General features: G+C 37.7%; 1 protein-coding gene across 1 annotated transcript; it reads left to right on the forward strand.

Moving 5' to 3' along the window:
• Positions 1-311: 311 nt before the first annotated feature.
• Positions 312-25667, forward strand: LOC104603048 (uncharacterized). The gene is made up of 14 exons (XM_010266973.3): positions 312-760; positions 7748-7838; positions 7989-8073; positions 8787-8871; positions 9226-9295; positions 11531-11600; positions 15081-15126; positions 15224-15473; positions 15572-15777; positions 15913-15987; positions 21936-22005; positions 22189-22269; positions 25087-25166; positions 25253-25667. The coding sequence occupies exons 1-14, from the start codon at positions 627-629 to the stop codon at positions 25329-25331; spliced, it is 1422 nt and encodes a 473-aa protein (XP_010265275.1). The 5' UTR covers positions 312-626; the 3' UTR covers positions 25332-25667.
• Positions 25668-26163: the final 496 nt, after the last annotated feature.

Consider the following 26163-nt stretch of genomic DNA (forward strand, 5'->3'; position numbering starts at 1 on the left):
ACCTGAATTTTATCCCTAAATGGGCTTCTAAAGCTTCTTCTTTTGCATAGAAAAATCGAGTTTAAGCAAAAGGAACAATATTATCTAAATCCAAAACCTTAATTTATATTAATTAATTAGTAATTTATAATAATATACAAAACGACAGAAGCTGCATTGTGGGGCTTACACTTTGAACTGACCTTAATAACCCCACTATTTTTACACAAAGACATGTTCTGTCTACAAAGATAGACTGTCTTTCTAGCTAAAGATGCAGTACATAGCTACCTTACCTATTATCTCATTATCTGTAGGTAATTAAGTAGAAGAATAACAGGGAGGGCGCACAAAGGAGTAAACAAAGCGTTTTGCTTTGGCGTGAAAACGAAGGCATAAAGGACGAGATTGGGTTTTAGCTCTTCAAGGGTCTCTTCAATGGCGCCCACTGAATGTCTGAAATCTCTTCCTTCGACCTGGTTTTAAGATTCTGGAGATCTTCTGACTGCTGTTACTCTCTTCGGAAACTCTGTTTCGTTTTAAATCTGAGCTGAGTTGACTCGGTAGAGAGTGCGAAAAGGGGGACGTTGTCTGCGTTTTTCTTTCTTTTTTCGTTTTTTTTTTCGACTGTGTTTTTGTAAGGGGTTATGATTCGAAGAAAAGTGATGAGTTGGAGGAGAGTCGCAAAATCTGTTCAGGCTCTCGCGGCCCATGGATTACTCTTTATTTTCACGATACTGCTCGTGCTCAAGCTCGATCATGTCGTCCATTGCTCATGGTGGTCAGTGATTCGTCAAACTTCTTCTTGGCTATGTGAAAAAAAAAAGTTTGATCTTGTTTTTTTTTTCCATTTTCGGAATTGTTTTGTGCTGTATGATTTAATTATGGTCGAAATTTGTAGAGATTCATGAAATTATTGGTCCTGGTTACTGTTGGGCTTGCATAAATTTTGTTTATTTGTGGTGTTTTGAGTTCAATTAGAGATTATGTAATGAGATTTTGGTTATCGAGTACTATTTAATTGACTGCTTAATAAAAATGTTTTCTTAGTAAATTTATACTGAGTCATTGTTTTTCTGATTTCTATTTGCAGTCTAAAACTTCTTGGTTCTATGTTCTGATCGTTGTTATATCTTTTTTATTTGAAGTTTAGGGTATTTGTGTCCTGTTTGAATTAAACCTCCTTTTATAGAAGTTTTAGTGCATTGCATGTGCTGTTTGGTGAAATGTTTCTGTGAGTAGTTATAGTATTAAAAAACTAGTACAATTTTGTGTTCTTGGATGTATGTCCGATGCAACTATGGCCTGTGAGAAATTGACTAAATAATGTTAATTTTAACTGTCTGATATGTCTTTTATTTAAATATGTTCCTATGGTTTTCTTCGGGGTGAAAATCCCATGATCTAATTGGCAATACATTTTGTTTAATGTTTCTAGGCAAATGTCAATGTGGCCTTTGAGGAATTTCACGCATGAATTGGTTCATGAATTATCAATATCTTCTTTTAGGGGACTCTTATAAAATTGTATGTTATTTCTTTATTTATCTTTTCAGTATATCCTAGCTATCAGATAGACTTTTGGTTAACGTTGTCTTTGTATGGTAGGCAGGAAACCCATTGATGTTATTTGTTCTGAACAGTAATGCTAGGAATATTGATCTTTTTCTTTTGTTATCAATGCCTGCTAAGAGTATTCCAGTCTGGGTTTTGGCTTCTCTTGCTTGGAGGTTGTTCTTGCATAGTCTTGTACGTGATGGTCTTCAATTTAATAATTAATGAAAAAGACTCCCATTTTAACGTAAATAACAGAAAATGGGATACGTCTCTCTCCCCCCTCCTCTTCTCAAAGAAAAAGAACCTCTGCTTCTCTTGTGAAGGTGTTGATGGGTACTATTGAGTGTGTTTTCTATCTCAAATTTTCAAATGATTCAATTGTAATTATGTTTCTTTTTACCAGGGATTTATGCTTTATCTGGAAAGAAGAAAATGATTTATTTTTACACTTGGAAGCTTATGATGGAATAGACTCCAGCGATGTTGATTTCATAAATATGAGACAAGCTTGAGGTTTGGGCCTCAAGTGTGCTTTTTGAGTGACATAACCTTCTTCATATTTAAATTTATAGCAAACAAGAGGATGTGGTGGGATCACAAGGACATGTTGTCTGTGTAAGCTTGTATTTTGCAGCAAAACTATTCTTTGTCAATGGAAAAAAGAGCTAACCTGGAAAACTAATGGGGCAGTTACATTTTAATAGGGGTGCAAGCCAGGCGGGTTGGGCTGTGTGTATGGTCAACCCAGGCCCAACCCTAAATTTTGGGCTTAAGGCCCAAGCCAAGACCGAGCCTGAGGTTAAGCCCCTTCCCAACCTGAGCCCAGCTTGCACTGTAATTTGACGCACTCAGGTTGGGCTCGGGTTGGTCAATGAACCCGCTATAAAATTATATATGTATATATGCTTTTATGTAAATATGTATACATATATGTATGTTTATATGTAAATATATATGCAACTATGTATGTATATAGGTAAATATGTATACAAATGTATATACGTACAAATATATATGTATGAATGTGTATAGTTGGGCTGCGCTCGAGCTGGGTTTGAGCTACCTAAGGGCTAGGCCCGGCCTGGTCCGAAAAATAAAAAGCCCGACTTCTTGAGCCTGAGCCCATCCCGAGGACTGAAAACCCAAGCCCAGACCGTGTAAAATTTTGGGCTGACCGCCCAAGTTGCACCCCTACCTTTTTTTTTTTGATAAATGAAGAATTTATTAGGGAAAGAAAATAGAAGCAACTTTTACAGGAGACACTTGGAGAGGCACGAGGTGCAACCTCTCCAACCCTACAAACACTTAAAAAAGATTACAATTGAACCCAATACAAATGTTCCCTTGTTGCCCCTTGCTTGGCTAAACAGTCAGCCATAGCATTAGCAGATCTCCCTACCCTATTCTAACATACAAGTTTCTCGTCAAACATTTGAATCTTTTAAGTTCATTTCTGAAGCACCAAGCTACAGTCTCTGGATTCTGTAACCACCCCACGATCACCTTCTATTAGTATCTGCTCCACTCCTATCTGTACAGAAAACTGTACCCCTTGTAGTGCAGTCCCCTCACCTAAAGGACCTGAAAAAAGAAGAGCCACAGAACCACTTCCATTCCTTATAACCCCTCCCATCCCAGAAGGGCGGCCTGGGTTGCCCAAGCTACTCCCATCAAAATTTAATTTCAGGAAGCCTTCAGGTGGAGGTACTCAGCTCATGGGCAACTTTGTCTTCAATGAAGAACTGCTTGCCACTTCTGCCCAATGCCTCCACATGTCATTAAAAGAAAACTGCTGAAATAACTCCGAAGATTTTAGCCACACTATAGCCGTATACAGGATACAGTCCTTCAAATCTTGTTGGCTTCGCACCTTCTCTTGGAATATTCGGGCATTCCTTTCTTCCCACACTGTCCAAAGCAGTGCTGCTCTTGCAACCCTCCACATTATTCTTCCTCTTTGATGGCACAAAGCAAAGGTAGAAGGGCCAAAAAGTAAGCTTACATCTGCTGGTCTATTCCACCTGCATCCAAAAATCAAGAAGAGCCAATCCTTCAAATCTTGTTGGCTTCACACATTCTCTTGGAATATTCGGGCATTCCTTTCTTCCCACACTGTCCAAAGCAGTGCTGCTCTTGCAACCCTCCACATTATTCTTCCTCTTTGATGGCACAAAGCAAAGGTAGAAGGGCCAAAAAGTAAGCTTAGATCTGCTGGTCTATTCCACCTGCATCCAAAAATCAAGAAGAGCCAATCCCACAAATCTGCTGTAACAGTACAGGAAATTAGCAAGTTTCTTGCTAATGTAGATTAGCACCAAACCTTTCCCATAAAAACACTTCCCAACAGAAAGCCAAGACCTTAGGGGGAACAGGTTTGCACCAAACCTCCTTAAAAGGGAAAGGAGGAGCAGACAAAGAATGACAAAGGGCTTTGTCCAAGACTTGAATAGATTATCACCAAGTTTCTTGCTAATGTTTCAATCCCAAGAGAATGAATAGATGAAATTTATCTTAATCTGTCCAAGACTTGAAGTAGATGACTAAGGTATAGAAGATAGGGCTGAAATGGCTTTTTGTTGTGTGGTCCCACTCTTAGAAGCCGAACCTCTGCTGTATTCTTGTTTATCTTTGAAGGCTTCATTTACTTCATCAATATTGATTGATGAATTTTGTGAGGGAAGACTAACTGTTTTGCAAACTATGATACCCAGATACCTGTATATGTAACATGCCTAGCGTACTAGTGTTATATTCAATACTTATTGGAAATGATTCTGGATACTGCATGGATACTTCTTGATGTACTCTATAGCATTAATGCTTTTAAAATATGTAGATTGGTATGCTTTAACAAATTATGTTATAAAATATCTGCACATGTTAGTAATTAAATTTAGCAAGACATAAGTCTTGAGAAATGTAGTTGGGTTGGTCTCTATAAGAGGGTAAGGAAGACGAATAAAACTATCAAGAGAAGTAAAGAGATTCATGCTACAGCATTTGAGGATTTGGAGTAATCTGGTAATTTTGTTATGCAGATGTAGTTGGGGTTTTGATTGTTTGGGTATAAAACCTTTATTAGTATGGGTTGTTGGGTTTTTAAGGGTAGGGTGAATAGCTGGTAATGCATGCTTGTACTCTCCCATTCGTGAGATGAGAGGGAGTTTAGATGTTCTCTTACCTGTATCTGTGTCTGGAATTCCTTGATAGGGGTTTTCCTAGATGATGTCTGGTGGGATGAGAGGGTGTTCAGATGTTCTCTTACCTGTATCTGTGTCTGGAATTTTAGGAAATGGAGAGTTGAATTCCATTTCTGGATTTCCCATATCCGTGTTTGTGTCCTATCTTTGTATCTGGGCATCATAGTTTGCAAGCCTAATCAAGATCTGCAATTTCATTTTCTGTACTTCCTGATATTCAGGGTTTCAGACATGGGGTTTAGGGTAGTTAAGGGGTGATAGTCATAGAGTTAGTGTTTCATTTGTCCAACCCTCCAAGGTACCATTCAGTGTAGTTCAGTGAATACCTTTTAAATACCTACCTGGCTACCTGCATTGTTGATTGTATTCAAAATTTGAATTTATTGCACCATTACTCCAGCCAGCATTACCTTTTTCATGTATCTCAAAGATCCAAATAATCATTTCTTTTCAATTCTTTTTTTTTTCAACCACATGGATGCCCTTGACATGTCTTGTTTTAATAATATTTTTTTTTGATCAATAACAGAACAAGTTTATTAACAATTTGACAACTGATACAAGAGAAGAGCAGAGGGATAAGCCATCTTAACCCTCCTCAACAAGAAGCACAAACTTACAATAAAGCCCAAAACAAGTTACCCCTTTCCACCCCTTGTTTAGAAAGTACATTGGCAAAGGAGTTAGCATTCTTTGTTGTTCAAAGCTTACTTTTATTTGAAAATTTAAAAGGAAAATATCACTCCAATCAACCACACTATGTGGCCTCATTTTGAGACAGGATCTGGCACTGCAGTCTGTCCCATTGAATTATGGTGAACTACCAAAAATGAGTACCCCATCACTGTCAGTTTGGTGCCCTTGAATTGTTCTGGTACCACCTCTTGTTAACACAGTCCCACATTCAATCTTGGTTTCTCATGCTTCCCTTTCAACCCCAGAATGATAGGTCATAGGTGGCTGGAATATTAAAAAGTATTTTAGAATGTTTGCAATTTAGTACAGTACACTTCCTTTACTTAGTGATAGATGGTGATGGCTTCTGTTCTAGGATAGGGTCACATTTCATTTGCATGCCTTCTTTGATAACAAGTAAGCCTTTTCTCTTTACAACTGTTTCAGCTCCAACAAGTTTGATATCATGATTATTACAGAGTTGGTTAAAAAAACTATCAACCAGGCTGGCTTTTAAGATCCATTTTGGTGTTCTCCAGTCCATTCCAATATGAAAGAAGTAACTTGTTAAACATTCTATTTTCTTTTTTTTTTTTTTTTTAAATATTACTTGTTGTACATAGCTCTTTGACATAAAGTTAATTGTGAACACTCCGGTGAATGCATGAGGTACCAAATAAATGTCTTTTTGCACAGAATGGCATATTAACTAGTGACAAAATTCTTGAAGTCCAGGATTGACAAGCTGTTTAGTGAATAGCATTTGCAGATATTTAGGGCCATGCTACACCCTAGGTATTTTAGTAAATCGTCCTTTATAACCTAAAAAACAAAAAACTTGACATGGAATTTATTATGGGATGCTCTTGATGATTTTCTTTACATGGGGGCTTGTATAGTTGTATTTGTCTCTTTACCTTCTTATTAACATCTACTTTATACTGTTAATATCAAAAAATAATTAAGAATAGTTTTTTCCTATGAACTGTCCATTGTGGTGAGCAAAACGAATTTGAAGGATCATATTTGGAGATTATTCTGTCATTTGTGTTGCTCATTTTAGGAGATAATAATACGTTTGCACTGTGTCAATGGCTTCTTTGTCATCCACATGACAGCAATCCCTTGAGAGACATCCTTCTCTCTCTCTCTCTCTCTCTCCCCACCCTCTTCCCCCAACTGCCCTTTTGAGGTACCTATTAGATATGTTAACTATTTTAATTATATACATACATACATACACACACCCACGTATATATTCAAAACTGTGACAGTTAAAAGATTCAAACACCAGAATAACTGCAGAACTGTGACAGTTTCAATGGTTTTTGATAGATCGAGGGGAGGCCTATTTGGGGTCAGAAATAAGAAAAGAGTAAAGAAGACAAGAAGGGCCTTGAAGAGCAAAAAAGAGGTTACTCTTTCAATAGAGGAAGGTCTGAAATGAAGGAGTCCTAATATTAGTCTCGGGAAAGGGATTCTGTCAGGGTGGTATTTAGGCTGGGGTTTGGATGATGGGAGGAAAGGATAAGTTAGGGGCTTCGGTTATATCTTTGGGGTTCAGGTGGTGGGTGGTTTTGAGGGTTTACTTGGTTTTGGCTTATGGGGTGGTTAGGTTGATTTATGGGACCATGTGAAGGTGTGCTCCCACCCCTCTTTCTCTCTGAGAAATTAGAGCCTTAGAGGAGCAATTTTGGCATTTTTTTTGTCTTTTTGACAACTGGCCTACACATTTTCTCTTGAGTTGTCTGTGGTGGGGTTGGGGTGTAAACAATCTCCAGCAATTGCAATTGGTTATAAAAAGGAGAACATTCTTTAATTACATAGATATTAAATTGGTTGGCATGCATAAGATTATCTGTTGAAATACTTGTAATAAGTAAATACAATCACAAGCGAATCTCTAGATTAGTTATTAGCTTGCCAACTGATCCAGCAATGCCATGGAGAATATGCACAAGCACAAAAAACCCATTTTTATACATAAACATCTTTCAGGCATGTTTTTGAACAGTACCAATTGTCATGCTTATATACAAATCTATGATGTTATTTATTGGGATTGATGCTTGGTTATTGAAAACTTCCTAGTGGTAGCTATGTTCCAGAAAGTAATAAAAAACATAATTTCATCTTTTCTTGTGAGTCTTTCTAGCTGCCACTTTGCTGTGCAAGTTGCTTGTATTTTAATATGTTGATAAATGGTGATGTTACAATGCTGGAGCTGGGCATGATGACCAATTTCATGCAAAAGCATAAAGCATTTTTTTTTCCTATTTTTCTCATGTTTGCATTTGACTCTTGGGTGGTTACTAGTTTCAGATTTTACCATGCAGGTTCATTTTTGCCCCACTTTGGCTATTTCATGCAGTTGTTGCACGAGGCAGATTCTCTTTACCTGCTCCCTCGTTACCTCATGATCGCCATGTATGAATTAATGCACCCATGTAACTTCTTAGAACAAATTTTGTTTTAAGTCAATGAATTTTAATATTCACGTGTAATAAGACTTTCCCCCTCCTCTCTATGATACTGTATGATGACAGTGGATTATATGTATTTCTTTTTCTTGGACAGTGGGCACCCTGTCATTCCATTGTTGCGACACCGTTGCTCGTTGCATTTGAGCTGCTCCTTTGTTTATATCTCGAGAGCATCTATGGTACAGATGCAACAACCTAATAACACAGTTGAGGATTGTGCATTATTGGATATTTTGGAGGGTTGACAATTACTTAATCTTCATGTTTGATATTTTATTTCTAAATTCCATGTGCATGGGCAACACCCTTGACAGCAAAAAATGGTAAATGAATTTTGACTTTGTGGTTCCATTTGTTTGCAATGGAAATTTCTTTTCTGGTGTAAATGCACGAGAGTGCAAACTTTGGTTCATTTTTTATTCAAATTATACTTTTTTTTTGGGAGAGTAATGTGAAGAAAAGTGCTGTGTTACCCACTTTATATAGGAAAGAATGAAGGTGGGAGGAAGGTGATGCAAAAATTGCACCAGTTTGTAGGATGCAAATTTGCACTGCCAGTGAGTTCAGATAAGGTAGAAATGCAAATTTTAATCCAGGTAGGAGTGCAAGTCCTTGCTACAAACAATGCCTGTAAATCTGAACCAAGTTCAAGTATTGCACTCAGTTTGGATTTGCACTGCAAACAAATGGAGTCCATGGGGCTTAGGTAGATGCTAATAATTTCATGCTATTGTTATTTCATCTTAAGCCCTGTATCTACTGATAAAAGTGTTATGCAGCTTTATAACTCATTCTTCATGTGAAGGATGTCATTAGTTTATTTTTCATTGGCTCAAGTCTTCTTGTCACCTTATTAATATAGTAATTATATTTTCTATTTTTTCTTGTGCAGTTCATGGTTTTGCAGCTGTAAACTTAAAGATTGTCTTTCTTCCATTGTTGGCATTTGAAGTAATCATTCTTATTGACAATTTCAGGTATTTCATCAATTTCACCAATTAAGTGGTCATATTTGTATTTCCCCTTCTGGCCAATAATATTAACATTAGGTAACAAAAAAAAAGATACACCAAGTGCAAAAGCAATAAATTGAAGTATAGGCTTTACAAAGATTGTACATCATAAAAGCCATAAAGCCAATTTCTCATGATATGTACTTGGTTAGGCATTTACAACATTGTCTATATTTAGTTCCTATTTTATTATAAAAGTATAACAAGATGTCCAATTTCTAGTTATAGAACTTGTACCACTGCTTCTTCAATTTCTGAAGTAAATTTTCTTCAGTTCTGATGCCATGCTAATGATCAGTGTTTTCATTTCCTACTCAGGATGTGTAGGGCTTTAATGCCTGGAGATGAAGAAAGCATGAGTGATGAAGCGATATGGGAAACACTTCCTGTAAGTTCTTTTTAGTTGGTTAATTGTCTTGACTTCTTCCAAGCGTGTTACAAGGCATCCTTTCTTATCTACTGTAATACTGCCTAGTTATTGATTCTTTTAGCATTTGTCTATTGGTAACAAATCACAAGTGTTCATTTGATGAGGTGAGAAAGGAAAAGATGAATATACACCCTTAATACTCAAAGCAATGGGCCAAGGGGCTGTCATGTCATAAGAACAACCACAAAAACTTTGAGAGCAAATTTGTCAGAGATTTATAGGGAGAATAAATTGCTATACTAATAAAAATTGGTGTTTAGTGTACTATTTTTTAGATGGAAAAGAATTCTTGAAGTGAATTAACAATAATACTATTGAAGTGGATGGACAAACTGTTATTGAGATATCAGGACAGAACTAATTGCTTGACACTGCCTGCTGTTTATATATATATATGTTTATATATATATAATTAAATAGGAAAATTCCCATTTCTTTGCAATTTAAATGGGTAAGAAGGTCAGCAAATGGAATGGCTGACACTTTAGCTAAGCAAGGAGTTAGTAGGGAGGCTTTGTTTTGGGCCTGTCTGTAAGGTTTTTGTTCTGATTTTCCATCCATCCTGTGGGTGGTAAATTTGTAAGTTTATTTAAAATCATCAATGAAAGTTACCGTTTCCTATCCAAGAAAAATCCCATTTCTTTTAGTTTTTGAGAAATGTGCTTTGTGCATTTTTTTTTTTATTCCTTTCCTTTACTTTTCTTTTTCTGGGAGCAAGGTTACAGTTTGTTATTATGTGTCAGAAAGGTGGATGTACAGGATACACTTTTTTTTGGATTAGCAACTGATACAGGATGCACAATATTATGGACTATGACATAGAACCCACCCTTTCTGTACAGAAGAGACTTGTTTATTCCTGATTTAGCTAGGACACCAGCTACTGACTTTAGCCCAGTAGGAATACATCTGAACAGAAAAGGTCTTGTTGTTGAGATTTCTATAGCATAATTTAGTAGGTGATCCAGAATCCACAGCCCACTGACCACCCCCTGAGTCCAACTTATTGCATTAGCTGAGTTCCCTAATTGCTTTCAGTGGCAACAAAACCTAACTGGAGCTGTTTGATGATGCTTGCACCCATAGAGATAGAGGTGCTGCATCGCCTATCTACTACTGTAAGGTTCACAGGTTATGCATTTTTGCCCTCAGATTGAACATAAACAAAATGAAAAGGGAAGGGCAGAAAGCTAAAGGAATTGATGAAAGTGTCTTCAGAGTGAGATTATGAAGAGAAAGATGAATACAATAGACTTGTATTTTAATAAATAGTCTTACCTGAGATTGGAGATTAGTGTTTGGAGTACATGCACATTGTAAATTTAAAATTCAAGTTCAGATTGAATTCCATATGTAGGTGTAATCATTTCTAGGCAGGCCCGGAAGCCCTGCCCAGCCTGGCCTGCAATATATTTATGTTATATGCTATTTATATAAAAATATGTGTGTTATGTTATATTTATAAATATTTATAATATGACACATCATATGTTATTTAGTATTTTATATTATATAAGGTATAATACATATTTTATGCACATATTATATGTCATAAAATATGCAATATTATATAAACATTTGATATTTTGTTTTTAATGTTGTAGGGCCGGAAGCCTGGTCTTGCCCATGATCATCTCTATGACCATTACATATTTACATCTCTTTTACCGTATTAATGTTTATACGAGTAGAAGAAAGGGATTTCTTATCAATAAGGGGAAAATACAAGCTGTATGTACATGTAAAAGGATTGTAATAAAAGAAAAAAAATTTCAATTTGAGTGCACGCATTTTTAGTTTAATAATAAAACATTATCCTATTTTTCGAAAAAGCAAACATTATCCTATTCATTTGCTAGAATTCTATTAATGTGGACAGGCATGTTATGCCTGTTATTGCAATTGAACACCACTTAGATCCTTACAGTTTGAAATATGCCTGTGCTTATATATAAATATGTTGTAATGCTTTCACTTACTAAAACAATTTAAAGTGAATCAGCACAAGGTATTAGAATGATCTAATTATCATATATACTTATGTTTATCTCATTCTACAATGTTTATCATGAATATATTTTAACTTCTGAAATGCATTGCTTGTTAGAAGTATTTTCTGGGTCTGTTTTTATTTTGGGTTTATGGGTGTTGTCAACTGATTCTAAATTATCAATTCTTTCTTCTTACTTTTAGCACTTCTGGGTTGCAATATCAATGGTTTTCTTTGTTGCTGCTACAACATTCACCCTCCTAAAGCTATCTGGTAAATTACCTGCCTTCCTAAACTGTATCTTGCATTCATTTTGATGGGAATTATTTTTTATTTTTATTATTAGATTTTATTTACTTCTTAAGACCTTTAACCTTATAGGCTTCTGTTTTTCTTATAGACTTATTAATCTACATTTGTGGCCTGGATATGTACTTATAGACTTCTCTTTTTCTTTTTCTTTTTTTTTTTTTTTATTCCCACAATAGCAGCCATCCATGGTTAGGTCACTGCTTTTTTATATCCAGGTCTGTGGTGCAAAACCCCAGACTTGTAGACTTACTTACCTTTTGTGCAATATCAGTTTTCTGTAGCTAGACAAATACAATTTTGACCAGGTCTATGATAGAAAACCCTTCTTTATTTTTCCTTTTTTACTTTGATGGCTAAAGAACAATTGTTTTGTTAGAGAGGCCAAGAAGAGGAATTCTTCCAAACTTACTTGGCTAGCTGGCATTTTTACTCTAGATTCGTTATTTCCGTTCTTTCTTTTGGATTTACTTTGTCAACTTGGGATTATGTCATGGTTTAGGTGAAAGAAAAATGGCTATTGTTTGGAAGATCTTCATAAAAAAAGATTATAATTCAATACCAGGAAATAGAATCCTTAATATGTAAATTTTAGGAATATTACTGTTCATAAAAAAAGGAATATTACCAACTTGTGGTTTGGTGTTGACTCCAAAGTTTGAAGGTGAAGTCCATCTCTAGGTGCTGAATCCTAGAGAAGCCTAATGGTACTGATTCCATTAGGCTCTTATTTATCCCTACAACATGTATTTTGTTGATGTTCTACTTTTCTTTAACTTATCTGTTTTATTTTCCTCCAAATGGTCTCAATTTCAATTTTAGTGGACAATTTTAATAGATGATTTATTTGCAGATTCCACAGAATGATACTATATTCCTTTCAAGTGTTAAATCTAAGCCCTTGCAAGAGAAAAGATACTTTTCTAGTTGCACAATCTATAATGAGAAAGATTGCATCTAGCAGTCAATCTAAATTTTGCTAGATACTCTGGGTAACTTTCATCCTTTAGGGATTGGTGGAGCTTTCAGGGCAAGCAGATGATAATACCATTCTTCTTTATTCAGGTTCTGTAGGATCAGATGACTATCATTTTTCACCGATTGGTGGATCTATGAGGGTTGAGCTCTTGTTTTCATTTGAATTTTCCAATTAGCACATTCTGTGGGGGAACTCCTCATAATGTGATAGATTGGAAGAGGAACATATTGAGTGGCCCCCAGAGATTCAACTACTGAATAAGAGAACCAGGCCTTTTGAGTTAGTCTTTTATTGTTAACCTTTTTTTTTAGGTTCAGAGATGTGCTAATTCTTTAGTTGATTATTTTTTAATTTTTATCTTGCTTTTGTGATGGTGGGGGGTGGGGTTATGGGGTAGGTACAAAAATTCATTTTTTATTCTGGTTAAAGAACAAGCAAAAGGATACCTGTTTCACCTGCTTGATGACATGAGATGCCATCAGCGTTCTCCCTTTTTAATGATCCTGTGGTTCTGTAATTGTACTCTTTTGTCCATACAACTATCAGCATCCAGGAGCCACTTGTGTACACATACCTACATTTTGAGCAACTTTTCAGTGTTTTCTCATACAAGTATATTATTATGCAAGCATAACATGGTCCAGACATGCCTCAAGTCTGAGTGTTTTCTTTCTATGTTTCCTCACTTTTGGATGATTTTCTTGCCCTCAAAATCTCATCAATGACCAGGAGATATTAAGAACATTTATGCTTGGAAAGGACAGTTATTCTCTGTTCTGTAAACATTCTTATATTACTAAATCACCTAGCTTCTTGTTGATAATTTCATAACTGGAATTGAGGTACCTGTAAGTGGAACATTTGTTACAAAATTCCTTAGCTGCACACATAGTTTTCAGGCGCCAAGGCGAACCTAGGCGACAAGGGAGCGCTTAGTCGCCTAGGCGTTGCCTAGTGTCAAAACTAAATGTATTTTTCATAGTATTTCCAGGCTCAAAAATAAACCTTTTCTTCTGTAATATCTCAGAAATAACCATCTTCTTCATGCTGTTTCAAGGATAGTGTCTTAGAAATAACCATCGCCTAGTAAAAGAAGGGATTCTCTGTTTTTGTCATAGAAAAAAATCAAAAAATAAGGAGAAGAAAGGGCAGAGACCCCTTCTTTTTGTCTCAGAAAAGAGAGAGAAAAAACGATGAATGATATGAAGGAGATGGGGTGAAGCCCCTGTTCTTATTTTAAAAAAAATGCAAGAAAAAAACTTGAAAATGATGACAATTTCAAAAAACAGAGAAAAAAAATAAATGAAGAACAGAAATTACAAGGAGCGGAGCCCCTGTTTTTGTTCCAATAAACGAAAGGAAAAGAGTCAGAAATTTAAGGAGACTTATTTCTTATCCCAGAAAAAGGAAGGTGCTGATCTGATCCTCTATAAGAACATACCTGTATTCGACTGGTGTTACTTGTTGCTTTAAGTCTTCACTTCTTCAAAATCTTTGAAGTCTTTGAACTTCAGTTCTTTATCAATTCAAAAACCTCCGAAGTCTTTGATATAAAATTGATAAGCGTTTAGGCGAGGCGAGCAATAAAAAGCGCCTAGTCCCCTGACAACTATGGCTGCATATTAGCATAAATATGCAGCTTACTGCAGACATGCGAGCATATGTTCTGCTCTTATGTTTATGTTCACATGTAAATGCATGTCTACTTATATATGTTTGCATTCAAATGTAAATGCATGTCTACATGCATGCATTATGCATCATCTACAATTCATAATATACCATGTTATACTAGTCTCTTATATGACAACTTTACAGGAGAAGCATTTCATGGTTGTAGTATATTTTCCTTGGGTTATGTGATTAAATAAATTAAAAAATGAAAAAATGTCTTCTGAGTGCATAGTTTAATGTCCTGTTATGTTCACAGTGACTACTTATTTCCATAATACATTTATACAATTACCTCCTAGGATTTATATGGTGAGAAAGAGGGTGGGCCTTGGTGTAATGGTTGGGTTGATCCATTGCGACCTGGGTGACCAGGTTGCTTACATCTGTCCCCCAGACCCCGCATTGGTGGGAACCTTGTGCACTGGGCTACCTTTTATTTATATGGTGAGAAAAGCTTCTTGGTAAATTATGTTTTTGTGTTGCTGTTTTTCTGCTAGCGTTTCTGACTTTGATATGTTGCAAGGAGACTTGATATTCTGTATGTTTACGTTCTGACTAAAGAGAAGAAAAGAAAGAAAATTTTATACAGCGATTTGCAAAAAATCAAAATGGAATAAGACATACCCATTTGGAGAAAGATGACGAGCTGAAAATTTCACCAACAGCTATTGTCCCCCCACCAAAAGGAAAGAGAAAATAGAAAGATGAAAATGAAAAGGATCTCTTTTGTTATTTAAAAAAAATACAGTTTTAATATAAACTTATGAAGTATTGGTTTTGTAAAAATGCAGGTGATGTTGGAGCACTTGGTTGGTGGGATTTATTTATAAATTTTGGGTACTATTTATTTTGTTTTACTATGAGGCTACCTTAATAATGGTTATGGTATGGTATCTTCCCTGTCAAAATAACATTTTTATTTTTGTTCTTACAGCATTGCTGAGTGTTTTTCCTTTCTTGTTTGCACAAAGTGGTCCAACCCAGTGATACATAGACATTCTTTCAATAGAGAAGCCAGTTCATCTTCTATGGCTATTAGATATCTTGACTGGAACAATGGCTTAGTGGTTTCTTCAGAAGAGGATCCAGACCAAGATAGATTATGTGGCCTACAAGATATTGGTGGCCATATTATGAAAATTCCACTTATCAGTTTTCAGATTCTTCTTTGTATGCGGTTAGAGGTAAGCAAACTTCAAGAGTATGTCCATTTATAACATTACGAATTTTGGATGCCACACATCAAATCATGCATCTCATCCTCTATAATTTCAAATGTTAGGGAACACCGCCTGGTGCTAGACATATCCCACTTCCAGCTCTTTTCTCCCCTCTCTTCCTACTGCAAGGCACTGGAGTCTTGTTTGCCTTATTTAGATTGGTTGAGAAGATTGTCCTTTTAATTCGTAATGGAACTAGCTCAGAGAGATATTTCACATTTTCTTCAAGGGCTCGTGACTGCTTTGGGTTCTTGCATCATGGATCACGGTATTGCCTTGCAATTTTCTTCAGATGTAAACTTAGATGAACAGTGTCAGGCATTTGCGATCCATATTGGCATTGAAAACACTGCAAAGTCTGTATGGTAACTTTCATTTGTTTTATAATTGTTTCTGATTACAGGCTGCTTGGTTGGTGGTCAATTGATGAAGGAAGTCGAGAGGAACAAGCTCGACTTTACCAAGCTGGGGCTTCTGGGTAAAGTTTTATGATCTTCACTTGGTACTAGTTTAGTCAACCACCCGTGTTTTTTTTTTGTTTTTAATATCATTATTGTTATCATCATCTTCATCATTGTTGAGATTTTTTTTTGATCAATAACAACATTTCATTACTTAATCACAAAAGAATTACAGAGAGGAAGATAAACTTTCTTATCTTCCAAGGGGAGCAAACACTCCCAAGAACAAAAAGGAAAATTACACTTGTGCCCAAAACATTGATTCCCTCACGACTCCTTGCTTATCTAATCCATCCGCAAAGGAGTCAGTTGACCTTAACTTCCATCTCCTGAACCAGCCACCTAAACTTTCTCCTCTCATTACTGTGCATTCATAAACTGCTATTTTCTTTATTCAGCCACCCTACCACCACCTCTGAATCCCCTTCAATGAAGAGTGTTATATTCATTTCCTTGGCTCTTTGAACTCCTTCCAAAACTGCAAGTATTTCAGCCCTGAGAGAGTCACCCACTCCAACTGGGCCGGAGAACATGGCAGAGACAAGCCCATTCTCATCCCTAAACACACCTCCAATCCCTGATTGTTCAGGATTCCCCCGACTGCTTCCGTCGAAGTTTAGTTTTAAGAAGCCAGCTGGTGGGGGAGTTCAGGACACACACAAGATTGCTTTGGACTGGGTGCAGTTAGCAATCTCACCCCACTTCCTCAACAAATCAACCACTGTGAAATCTGTAAACAGCTCAGACGATTTCAGCCACTGAGCAACCCTTATGTGAATCAAATCTCTCAGTTCTTCATTACTTTTTTCTACCTCAGAAAAGATTTTGGAGTTCCTTTACTCGCATAGGGCTCAACAAACTGCAGCCCTCAAACATCTCCACATGGTCCTTCCCCTTTTCCAACTACACCTGAAGAAGGAAGGGGAGAAGAGTCTTTACAAATTTGGAGGAGGATTCCAGCTACACCCAAAAAGGGAAAGTGCCCACCCCCAAATGGACTTAACAAACTGGCAAGTCACCAATAGGTGAAAGCCAGTCTCCCCCTCCGCTTTACAAAGAACACACCAGTAAGGGGATAAACAAGTCTTGGGTCTTTTCTTTCAGAGCAAATCACCAATGTTGATTCTTTCCAGATAGGCTTCCCAACAAAAGCTACCAACTCTAGGGGGAATAGGTCTGCACCAAACCTCCTTAGTCGGGAAGGGAGGGCCAACAGGACTAGGAGGCTGACTTAGGACTTTGAAAAAAGAGGCACAAGAAAATGAGCCAGTGGGAGGGGGGGGGGGTCCAAATTCTAGAATCCAACTTAAAAGGGTCCAAGAAAACATTATCAAGGATACCTAGAAGGCTCGAGATACAACCCAAGTCTGTATCTCTCATAGCTCTTCTCAAACCCAAATTCCAACCAAACCCAAATGAGGAAGGCAAAGGGGTAATAAAGGAAGGAACTGGCTCATTTTTTAAATTAGAGAGGGCATACACAAAGGAAACAAATCCTTACGAGGGGCATTCCCCATCAAAGTTTGTACCCAGGATTTTATGGAAGTACCAGAGTTCAGATAATACCAGATGAGAGGGGAGAAAGAAGGAAGCAAGTCGTGAATGGGTTTTCCACAGTGATGTACTTGTGGTCCTTGCTCGGATCCCTGCATCCCATCCATTTTGCTCCATCCCATGTATGTTCACCACAATTCTAGCCCATAGTCTCTTCGTTTCTATTGGGAGCCTTCATAACCATTTCCCCAAAAGAGCCATATTCCTTTTCCCAATGTTCCCCAGCCCCAATCCACCAAGGATTTTACTTCCGGTCACCGCCTCCCATCTCACCCACTTCCCCAACTTGTTAGAAACCCTTGTAGGAATTTTAAATGGGCAAATTAGCTAGAGTAGCCTTAATCAGTGTAATCCTCCCACCAAGGGAGAGATAATTCTTCTTCCAAGAGGCAAGTCTTTTTTCAAATCTTTCCACCACCGGAGTCCAAGAACTCTCCTTCTTTGGGTTATTATCCAAAGGCATCCCTAGATAATTCAATGGCCAACTTGAGACTTCACAACCTAGAATTTTTGCACTTTCCCTGATCTCACCCTCCTCTAAGTTCACACCCACAACACAACTTTTTTCAAAATTCACCTTTAAGTTGGACATTTGTTCAAATAGTTGTATTGCCAGCTTCAAATTCCTGATATAATTCAGGTTCCCACCCTCACAAAACAGGACTATATCATTTGCAAACTGTAAGTGGGTAAGGGGAATATCCTCCCTCCCTATTCTCCAACCTCTAACAAGTCCCCGAGAATCTGCTCTATGAATCAACCTCCCCAAAACATTAGCAACCATAGTGAACAGGAAAGGAGAAAGGGGGTCACCCTGTCTTATTCCCCTAATAGCCGAAAAGAAACCCACTAATGTCCCATTCACTAGCACAGAATAATGAACGTTCCAAACACACCCGAAGATCCATTTACACCATCGAGTCCCGAACCCAAAAGTGGACATAACTTTCAATAAGAATGACCACTCCACCAAGTCATAAGCCTTTTCCAAATCCAGCTTACAAACCACTCCCTTCCTGTTCTTCTTGAAGTTCTCCACGCTCTCATTGGCAATCAGGATCTGATCAGTAATCTGTCTCCCACTCACAAAAGCTCCTTGATTTGGAGAGATTATTGTTGGCAATACTTCCTTCAACCTCAGAGACAAAACCTTTGCAATGATCTTATACAAGTTGTTTATCAGACTGATTGGTCTAAAGTCCTTAGGGTGGGAAGCATCTTTCTTCTTAGGGACCAATGCTAGAAAAGTGGGATTCAACCCCGGGTTGATCACACCTCTTCTATAAAATTCCTCAAACACTAGCAGAAGGTCGCCTTTCATGATCTCCCAACAATCTTGATAGAAGGCCATTGTAAAACCATTCGGACATGGGGCTTTTGTTCTATCCATAGAAAACACAACCTCCTTAATCTCATTTAGCTCAAACATTCTTTCCAACCTCTGCCTATTATCCTCCCCTACATTTGGCCAATCCAAACCTTCAAGCCATATCCCCCTCCTGATTGGCCTTCTTAGAATGGACTTAAAGTGTTCAACAAATGCCCTTGCTATTTCATTCTGTTGTGTTAGAGCATCACCATCCACTTCTAGTCTTGAGATCATGCTTTTCCTTCCCCTACCATTTGCCACAGAATGAAAAAAACTGGTATTTCTATCTCCCTCTTGCAGACATTTGTAGCGAGATTTTTGCCTCCAATTTATTTCCTCCTTAAGTAGGCATCCTCTAACTGACTTCTCAAGCCTCTCCTTTGTTCCTTGTCTACTTCTCCAAACTCACCCCTTTCTTCTTTCGAGTCAGAATTCAATTTGATCCATCAATGTACTCTTCCTTTCTTCTAATCTCCCGAATTCTAATTGATTCCACACCTTGAGCTTAGCTTTCAGAAACTAGAGCTTCTTATGAAATTTCATGCCTTCCCAATCCACATTTGGGTTACAATCACTCCACCAATCCTTAATTCTCGCATTAAAACCAGGATGGAGCAACCACATATTCTCAAACCTAAAAGGAGCAGGGCCTCCATTCATTCTCTCCTCTTTGCATAACACAATTGGTCAATAATTCGAGGTCAGTCTAGGAAGAGCCCTAGATGCAAGGTTGCCACAATGGTCTTCCCAGTTCAAAGAGAAAAGAAACCTATCCAGCTTAGAGCAAATAGGACTTGATTGGAGATTGGACCAAGTGAATGACTTTTTTTGGGCTAAGGGAATCTCTTTGAGTTCAAAAACATCCACAAACCGATTAAACTTCCTCATACTAGTTGTCACCCTCTGATTGCTAATGTTGGTTTCCTCCGTGAACCTAATCACATTGAAATCCCCACCCACACACCAAGGCCCATCCCAAAGTCCTCTGACATCAGCTAGTTCCTTCCAGAAATCCTTCCTCTCTCTGTAGTCATTCAGACCATAAACATTTGTCAAAACCCACTCGTAACCATCTGCTTGCTGCTTGAACTTCAGTGAAACTGAATATTTCTCAATAAGCTTTTTCACACCTTCAACCACATCCTTCTTCCACAAAGTAACTATCCCCCCCTGAGGCTCCCCATGAGGGGGCAGCCACCCAATTGATCCCCTAGCTCTTCAAAAACTCCTAGCCCATCTTCCATCAAAATCCATTCTTTTGGACTCCTGTATTAAAACAATGTCAGGATCAAACCGCTTTAAGACCTCTTTGATCGTGCTCTTTTCCTTGCACTTCCTAAACCCCTCACATTCCAGCTAAGAATCTTCATTGACAAGTCTCTCTCACGTCCCTTCTTCACCTGCCCACTACTTCCCCCCTTTTCTTCCATCTCCTTTCACCCCAAACTTTTTATCACCTTCGACATCCCTTCTCAACCTCGAAACTTCGCTCAGTTTCCTTTTCTTCACTTTGATATCTTCCTTTCTCTTCTGTAAGCCCCCTTTCAGGATGTTCAAGTTGTCCAATCTACAACCCAGTTTCCCCACAAAATCTGCTATTGAATCCTCTTTCCTGTTTCCTAATCTACTCCCACTTGGCCCCTCCCCTCTGATCTCAGTCATACCCTCCCGCCTCAAGACATTTTGTTCCAACTCATTAAAAACTCCTTCAATAATTTCCCACACCTTCTCATTTCTGTACCTTCCTAGCGGCTCCCCCTTCTGATCCTTCATCAGCCTCTCCGCAACACTAAGGCCTCTACCTTCAACACTGGCTTCACATACAGGGGCTGCAAAGCTTGGAATGGGAACGGAATCTGGAACAAAGGACACGGAAGACTCATCAGTAACAAAAACCAAATTGACTCGGTTACCTGGGATTAACTGAAGTGGTGGGGTTGCCTCTGGGTATAGATTCACGGCCTCCCGAACTGGTTTGGGAAGTTGGTAATTAGCTGCCCCCTTAAGTTGGTTGGGAGTCAGATCTGTCCTCTGGCTAATCTGGCAATCTGTCATCTTTCCCCAAAGTTTACCCCTTGCAGATGTATTCATGCTCTGCTTCAGGTTCTCCTGATTTGCCACACTAGTTGTGCCTTGCACAATCTGAAGCCTTGAAGAAGGGCTACTCCCACAAGGTTCAGCAGTCTCACTTGGAAGGTATACTGAGTTTGGTTGTTTCCAGTGTATCTTGTTCTTACTTTTACTTTAAGGTTATTGCAGTCTGGCCTGTTTTTTGACATGTGTATGATTCACAAAAACAAGGTACCTGGTGGTAGATTAGTTGTTGGCAAACTTTTGTTCTAGAATAGAACTTGAACATTAGTGCTCTATGCTGGCTGTACTAATCAGTGCATGTGATTGTTGCACAACTTGATAAATTGTTGGCAAACTTTAGTGCTCTATGCTAGCTACACTAATCACTGCATGTGATTGTTGCACACCTTACTATTGAAATCTTATAGTTGGTAAATAATGTTTCAACTTGGGTATGGAGAACTAAATACTCTCATTTTCTTTTGGGTGTAACTGAGAAAAATCAATTATATCAACTAAAGGCCAAGGTGGAAAAAATGAAGAGAATAAATCACAGCAAGGCAGCTTGACAGATGTTGTAATCCTTGATTTATGATCTACTCTTTGCACCTCTGGAGTGCATCTTCATTGTCAACTGCTACTAATGATAAGCACACTGATTTACAGCATACAGTTGTGGTCATGCTGAGTGGATGATTTTCTTTGGTTCATATTAGTCCTAGCTGGCTATCTTCTGGAATCCATTACCATCTTAACTTGTAGTTGTCAACTATGGAAAGGGAAAGCCTCCAATGTAGGAAATGTTTTCAACGTCCCATGCCTTGCAGTATTACATCTCCTATTGTTCTTCACCATTGTTTTCCTGCTTTTGGTTCTTGCTATATGTTGCAATATATCTGTAAGGTGTTTTCATACAGCTGTCTCATCTTCTGATGTCATTTTGTTGTGTTTTGTGTACTTATCGTGAAGATATAACACCTTCTGTGGTTACCCTCCTGAGATAGTGAAGAAAATGCCCAAAAAGGATCTTGCTGAAGAGGTACAAACCATTCTCTTTTGAGTGATCTCTTTCCTTTTATGCATTAAGTTGGCCAATGTTTATCGCTTTTGTTTTCGTGCCATAATTTCCTATAAAGAGCTCACCAATTTACTAACTTCCAAAATTATTATTTATTATGCTGCTTTCTTATGTGTTTGTTCAATTACTCCACTGCTATCTCAGGTGTGGAGACTACAGGCGGCTCTTGGTGAACAAACAGAAATTACAAAATATAGCCAGCAGGAGTATGAAAGACTTCAAAATGTAATGTTACTGACCTTACCTTGCAAATCTCCCATATGTGAATACAACTGCAAAGCTTGTGTAGTTTCATCTGTTGCATTGATCAGTCATGGTCTAGAGTGCTTCTATCTCTAATTCTGACATGGAAATGCCTATGTAAAGAAAGAAAACTGAAACGTGTTGGATTCCCCTAGCTGTACTGCAGCCATGTTTTAATGATCATTGTTTGATGCTTAGGAATTTTTATCAAAATTCCAACTTTTGGGGCTAAAAAATATTATTAGAATTTTATCAGTTTTGGAGATGCTTTAATCATTTTCAGAACTTCATTTTAGTTGCTTCAGAGGCTATGGTGGCATTTAACAGCTGTTAAATTAGGAACTGAAAACAAAGTACTGAAAGATAATGTGCCATTCAGCATTTCAATGACTCAAGGCCTACCTAATTGCTGAACATTGAATCACAGGTGTTAGAGTGATTGTTTGGCCTCTAAAATTTTATTATATACTGTGTAAAAAAATTATTATATACCAACAATACCCCTGACTTTGATACATTTTTAAATTTAGAAGCTCTTCATACCACTTTCAGTATCTTTTTTTCTGTAATTATCAACATCTCCTAAGATTAATTATTTATCTTATTCTACCTTTTAGGGTTTTCTTTTAAGTAATATAAATTATGACAGTTGCAACTAGTCTTTCATTTTTGTTCTCAAGAACAAAATTGGTCTTTCTTCTTATTAGTTCCTTTTGACAATTCGTGGATAAATCCATGCCATTCATCTTTTAACATCCTAACTAAAGCAGTTTCTTTTTTGTTGTTTTTCCCCTTGGTGGAAGTATTATTGTCCTTTAAAATCTTCTAGTGATATAACGGGGACTGAATGCTCTGCTTACTTGGTGGCTTTGGAAGATGTGAAACACAAACACTTCCATCAGTTTATTTTGTGTTCTCGATACATATAATATATCAATAGGTATATTAAAGAATATATCAAATTGAACTAGCTTCCTTCAAACTTACATAATGGTAGACGTGGTGACAGGAAAGAAATCTTTGATAAGTCAAGTTCTTTGAGTGAAGAAGTATCAGCGTGTGCTATACACGTGATTAGTTACCAGGACCTGATGTCTGTTATGACTAGATTGCAGACAATTTAGAGTGCCTTCACTGCCTATGAATAAATAAAGGACATTTGTTCTCATTATATTGGCTCCACAAAGATGATTGGTCTGCATATTTTCACTGGAGCGTTTTGTTTTCCCCATTTCCTTGAAAAAGCTGTTTGGGTTCTGGATTTTCTTCTCTTCCATTGGCAATTCTATGCAGATTGACAAAGTCAATCTGGGGTCTTGGGAATGGTAAGCGGATACGGTCCTAACCTTTGGCATAAAGTAATGGCCCCTATACCCTTGGCAGAGTAAACCTACTCTCAGACTCGAAACCATGTTTTCAAGCTTGCCAGCTTGGGAATTTACCATAACACAAAGTAATGGCCCCTAGCCCTATAGCCCTGGCAGAGTAAACCTACTAATTCTGAATGGAGAAAGAAATTTCAACAGTAAGTCTAGAAACACCTAGGTGCAAGGCTAAAGGTCAGAAGTGAAGCTGCAATGGGATAGTTATCGTACAAAATTTCTGTCAATGTTGTCAGACTTGGGCAGGACAGAACCATTTCGGTGACTGGGTCATGGGTCAAATGGTTCTACGGTCCAGTTCAACAGTTTGACTTGTTCAAATTAAAATGTGAAAAAACAAAAATGAAAAAAATATTGAAAATGATTCTAGGTTATTTTTGTAGCTATTTTACATCATAATAAGAGGGTGGTGGGCCTTGGCGCAATGGTTGGGTTGCTCCTTTGTGACTTGGGTGACCAGGGTTCAAATCTTGGAAACAGCATCTCTGTATGTGCAGGGGTAAGGCTGTGTACATCTGTCCCTTCCCAGACCTTTCATTGGCGGGAGACTTGAGCACTGGGCTGCCCTAATTTATCTCTAAAATCCTGCTCCAGTTATGTTGATCATATATATTTGTATGCAAGTGAGGCACACGTGATGTTAAGAACCCACAATTTTTTTAATGTCTTTAGATGGTCTGCTGTTTTAGTCTTATGCATTTACACTGCTACAAGTATGTCATTGGCCTGTGGTCTCAGCCAAAGATTAGAATGCCTAGATATGGTGGGTATTTTAAATGGAAAGGTTTTAGATTTCAATTTTAAACTAGATTTTGACCTGGTTTCAAACCAGAATCGTTACCACGTTTTTAACAGGGATAGAGTTCCATAAAGGCATTAATTTCTTTTACATGCCAACTTCATTTTAGTCATTATCAAAACTGGAATTAAACTTAAAACTTCTGGATATTTCATCAGAACTTAAATCCTTGGGAAGTGAATAACTGGGAGGCCTATCATTTCTTGAAATCCACAACTAACCAGGCACATTCTGATGACGGGTTTCCAATTTTAAATTCGTGAAGCTATATACTACCTTTTTTCATTTTAAAATGCTGGGATATTATCTGAAAAAAATATAGATTCAAGGATTTGTCTATGCATGGGAGTATGCTGTTTCATTATTGGGATGCAGTGCAACTATGCAAGGATTTTCTGGTCAAAATTTTCAATCTATTCATAAAAAAAAGCCATGATATAAATCCAACTCCTTATTTATCAAGTTATTGGGTATTTTGTGGTGAACTTATTTTGTTTGAGTTTGTATGGCAAAACAAGATTTCCTCTCAGTGCTCTGTTCTTAGCTTATACTAGTTCCTTTTTCCAATGTCAAGTTCCCCAATGGTGCTTATTATGATTACTTAGATGCATTGTTCAGGAAAAGGTCTTATGTAGGATTTGCTTTGAAGGGGAGATCAGCATAGTCCTGCTTCCATGCAGGCATCGCATCCTTTGCAGGTATCTTCGTACTGGACTTTGCGTCTAGATCACCCCAGTATGTTTTACTTTCGAGTGTCATTTTGATTCCTTGTTGTGTTCTACAGTACCTGCTCTGAGAAGTGCAAAAAGTGCCCCGTGTGTCGTGTTTCTATTGAGGAACGATTGCCTGTATATGATGTATAGCTTTTAACTGTACTTAATCCCTTCCCGCATGGAGGCCGAGGCTGGGGAACTGATACATAGTTTACAACAAGATTGCCTTTTACCGAGTCCTGACCAGTAAGCTGTTGTCTGTTTCATTAACTGAGATAAACATTAGGAGAGATGGAAGGTGGTTGCTCTCAACGTGTCTTTAGGTTGTTTTCTTTTCCTGATTGTATATACACACACTATCACACACATTTGTCTGGAAAAAGTGTCATCAAAGGTGCAAGGAGGCGTGTTGTAATTGTGAGTCTTCAACGTGTATTTGTTACTTTACTAGACAGAAGCTCTGAAATGCAATCTCTTCATTTGTCATTGGATTTGTTGATGATATGGTTCTGTAAAATCATCATCTACCAGAGCTTTGTCATCCTCTTGATTGTTAAAAACGAGTACAGCTTTTATTTTATTTTATTTTTATATAATGCATATGGTGTATTTTTATATAATGTGGTGCCAGGTCCAGTACCCGTAATATCAACAAAGGTGGCCTACTTCACTTGTTAGTAGTCTTCATGAATCAAGATTTTTCTAAGGTAGCTGAATCACATTGTTTTCATTAATGTGCTAGTAGTATGGTGGTAAATTAATGCATCGTACTAGGGACTAGTGTTTCTAAGTCTAGGGCCGCCTGCTTTTTTCAGTCGGAAAAAATAATCCTTTACGGATTGGATTATATAGGACATTGGAGTGTACTTTGGCTCCTTTAAAAAAAGAGGGAATGGTCAGTTTCATGGTGGATTTTGAGAGATCGGATCTGCTCCTCACACTGACCTCACACAGCGTGTCCTGGTGGTGGTATATCGGGAAC

This window comes from Nelumbo nucifera, chromosome 4, assembly GCF_055504915.1.
Source record: "Nelumbo nucifera cultivar China Antique chromosome 4, China Antique-T2T, whole genome shotgun sequence".
Taxonomy (NCBI): domain Eukaryota; kingdom Viridiplantae; phylum Streptophyta; class Magnoliopsida; order Proteales; family Nelumbonaceae; genus Nelumbo; species Nelumbo nucifera.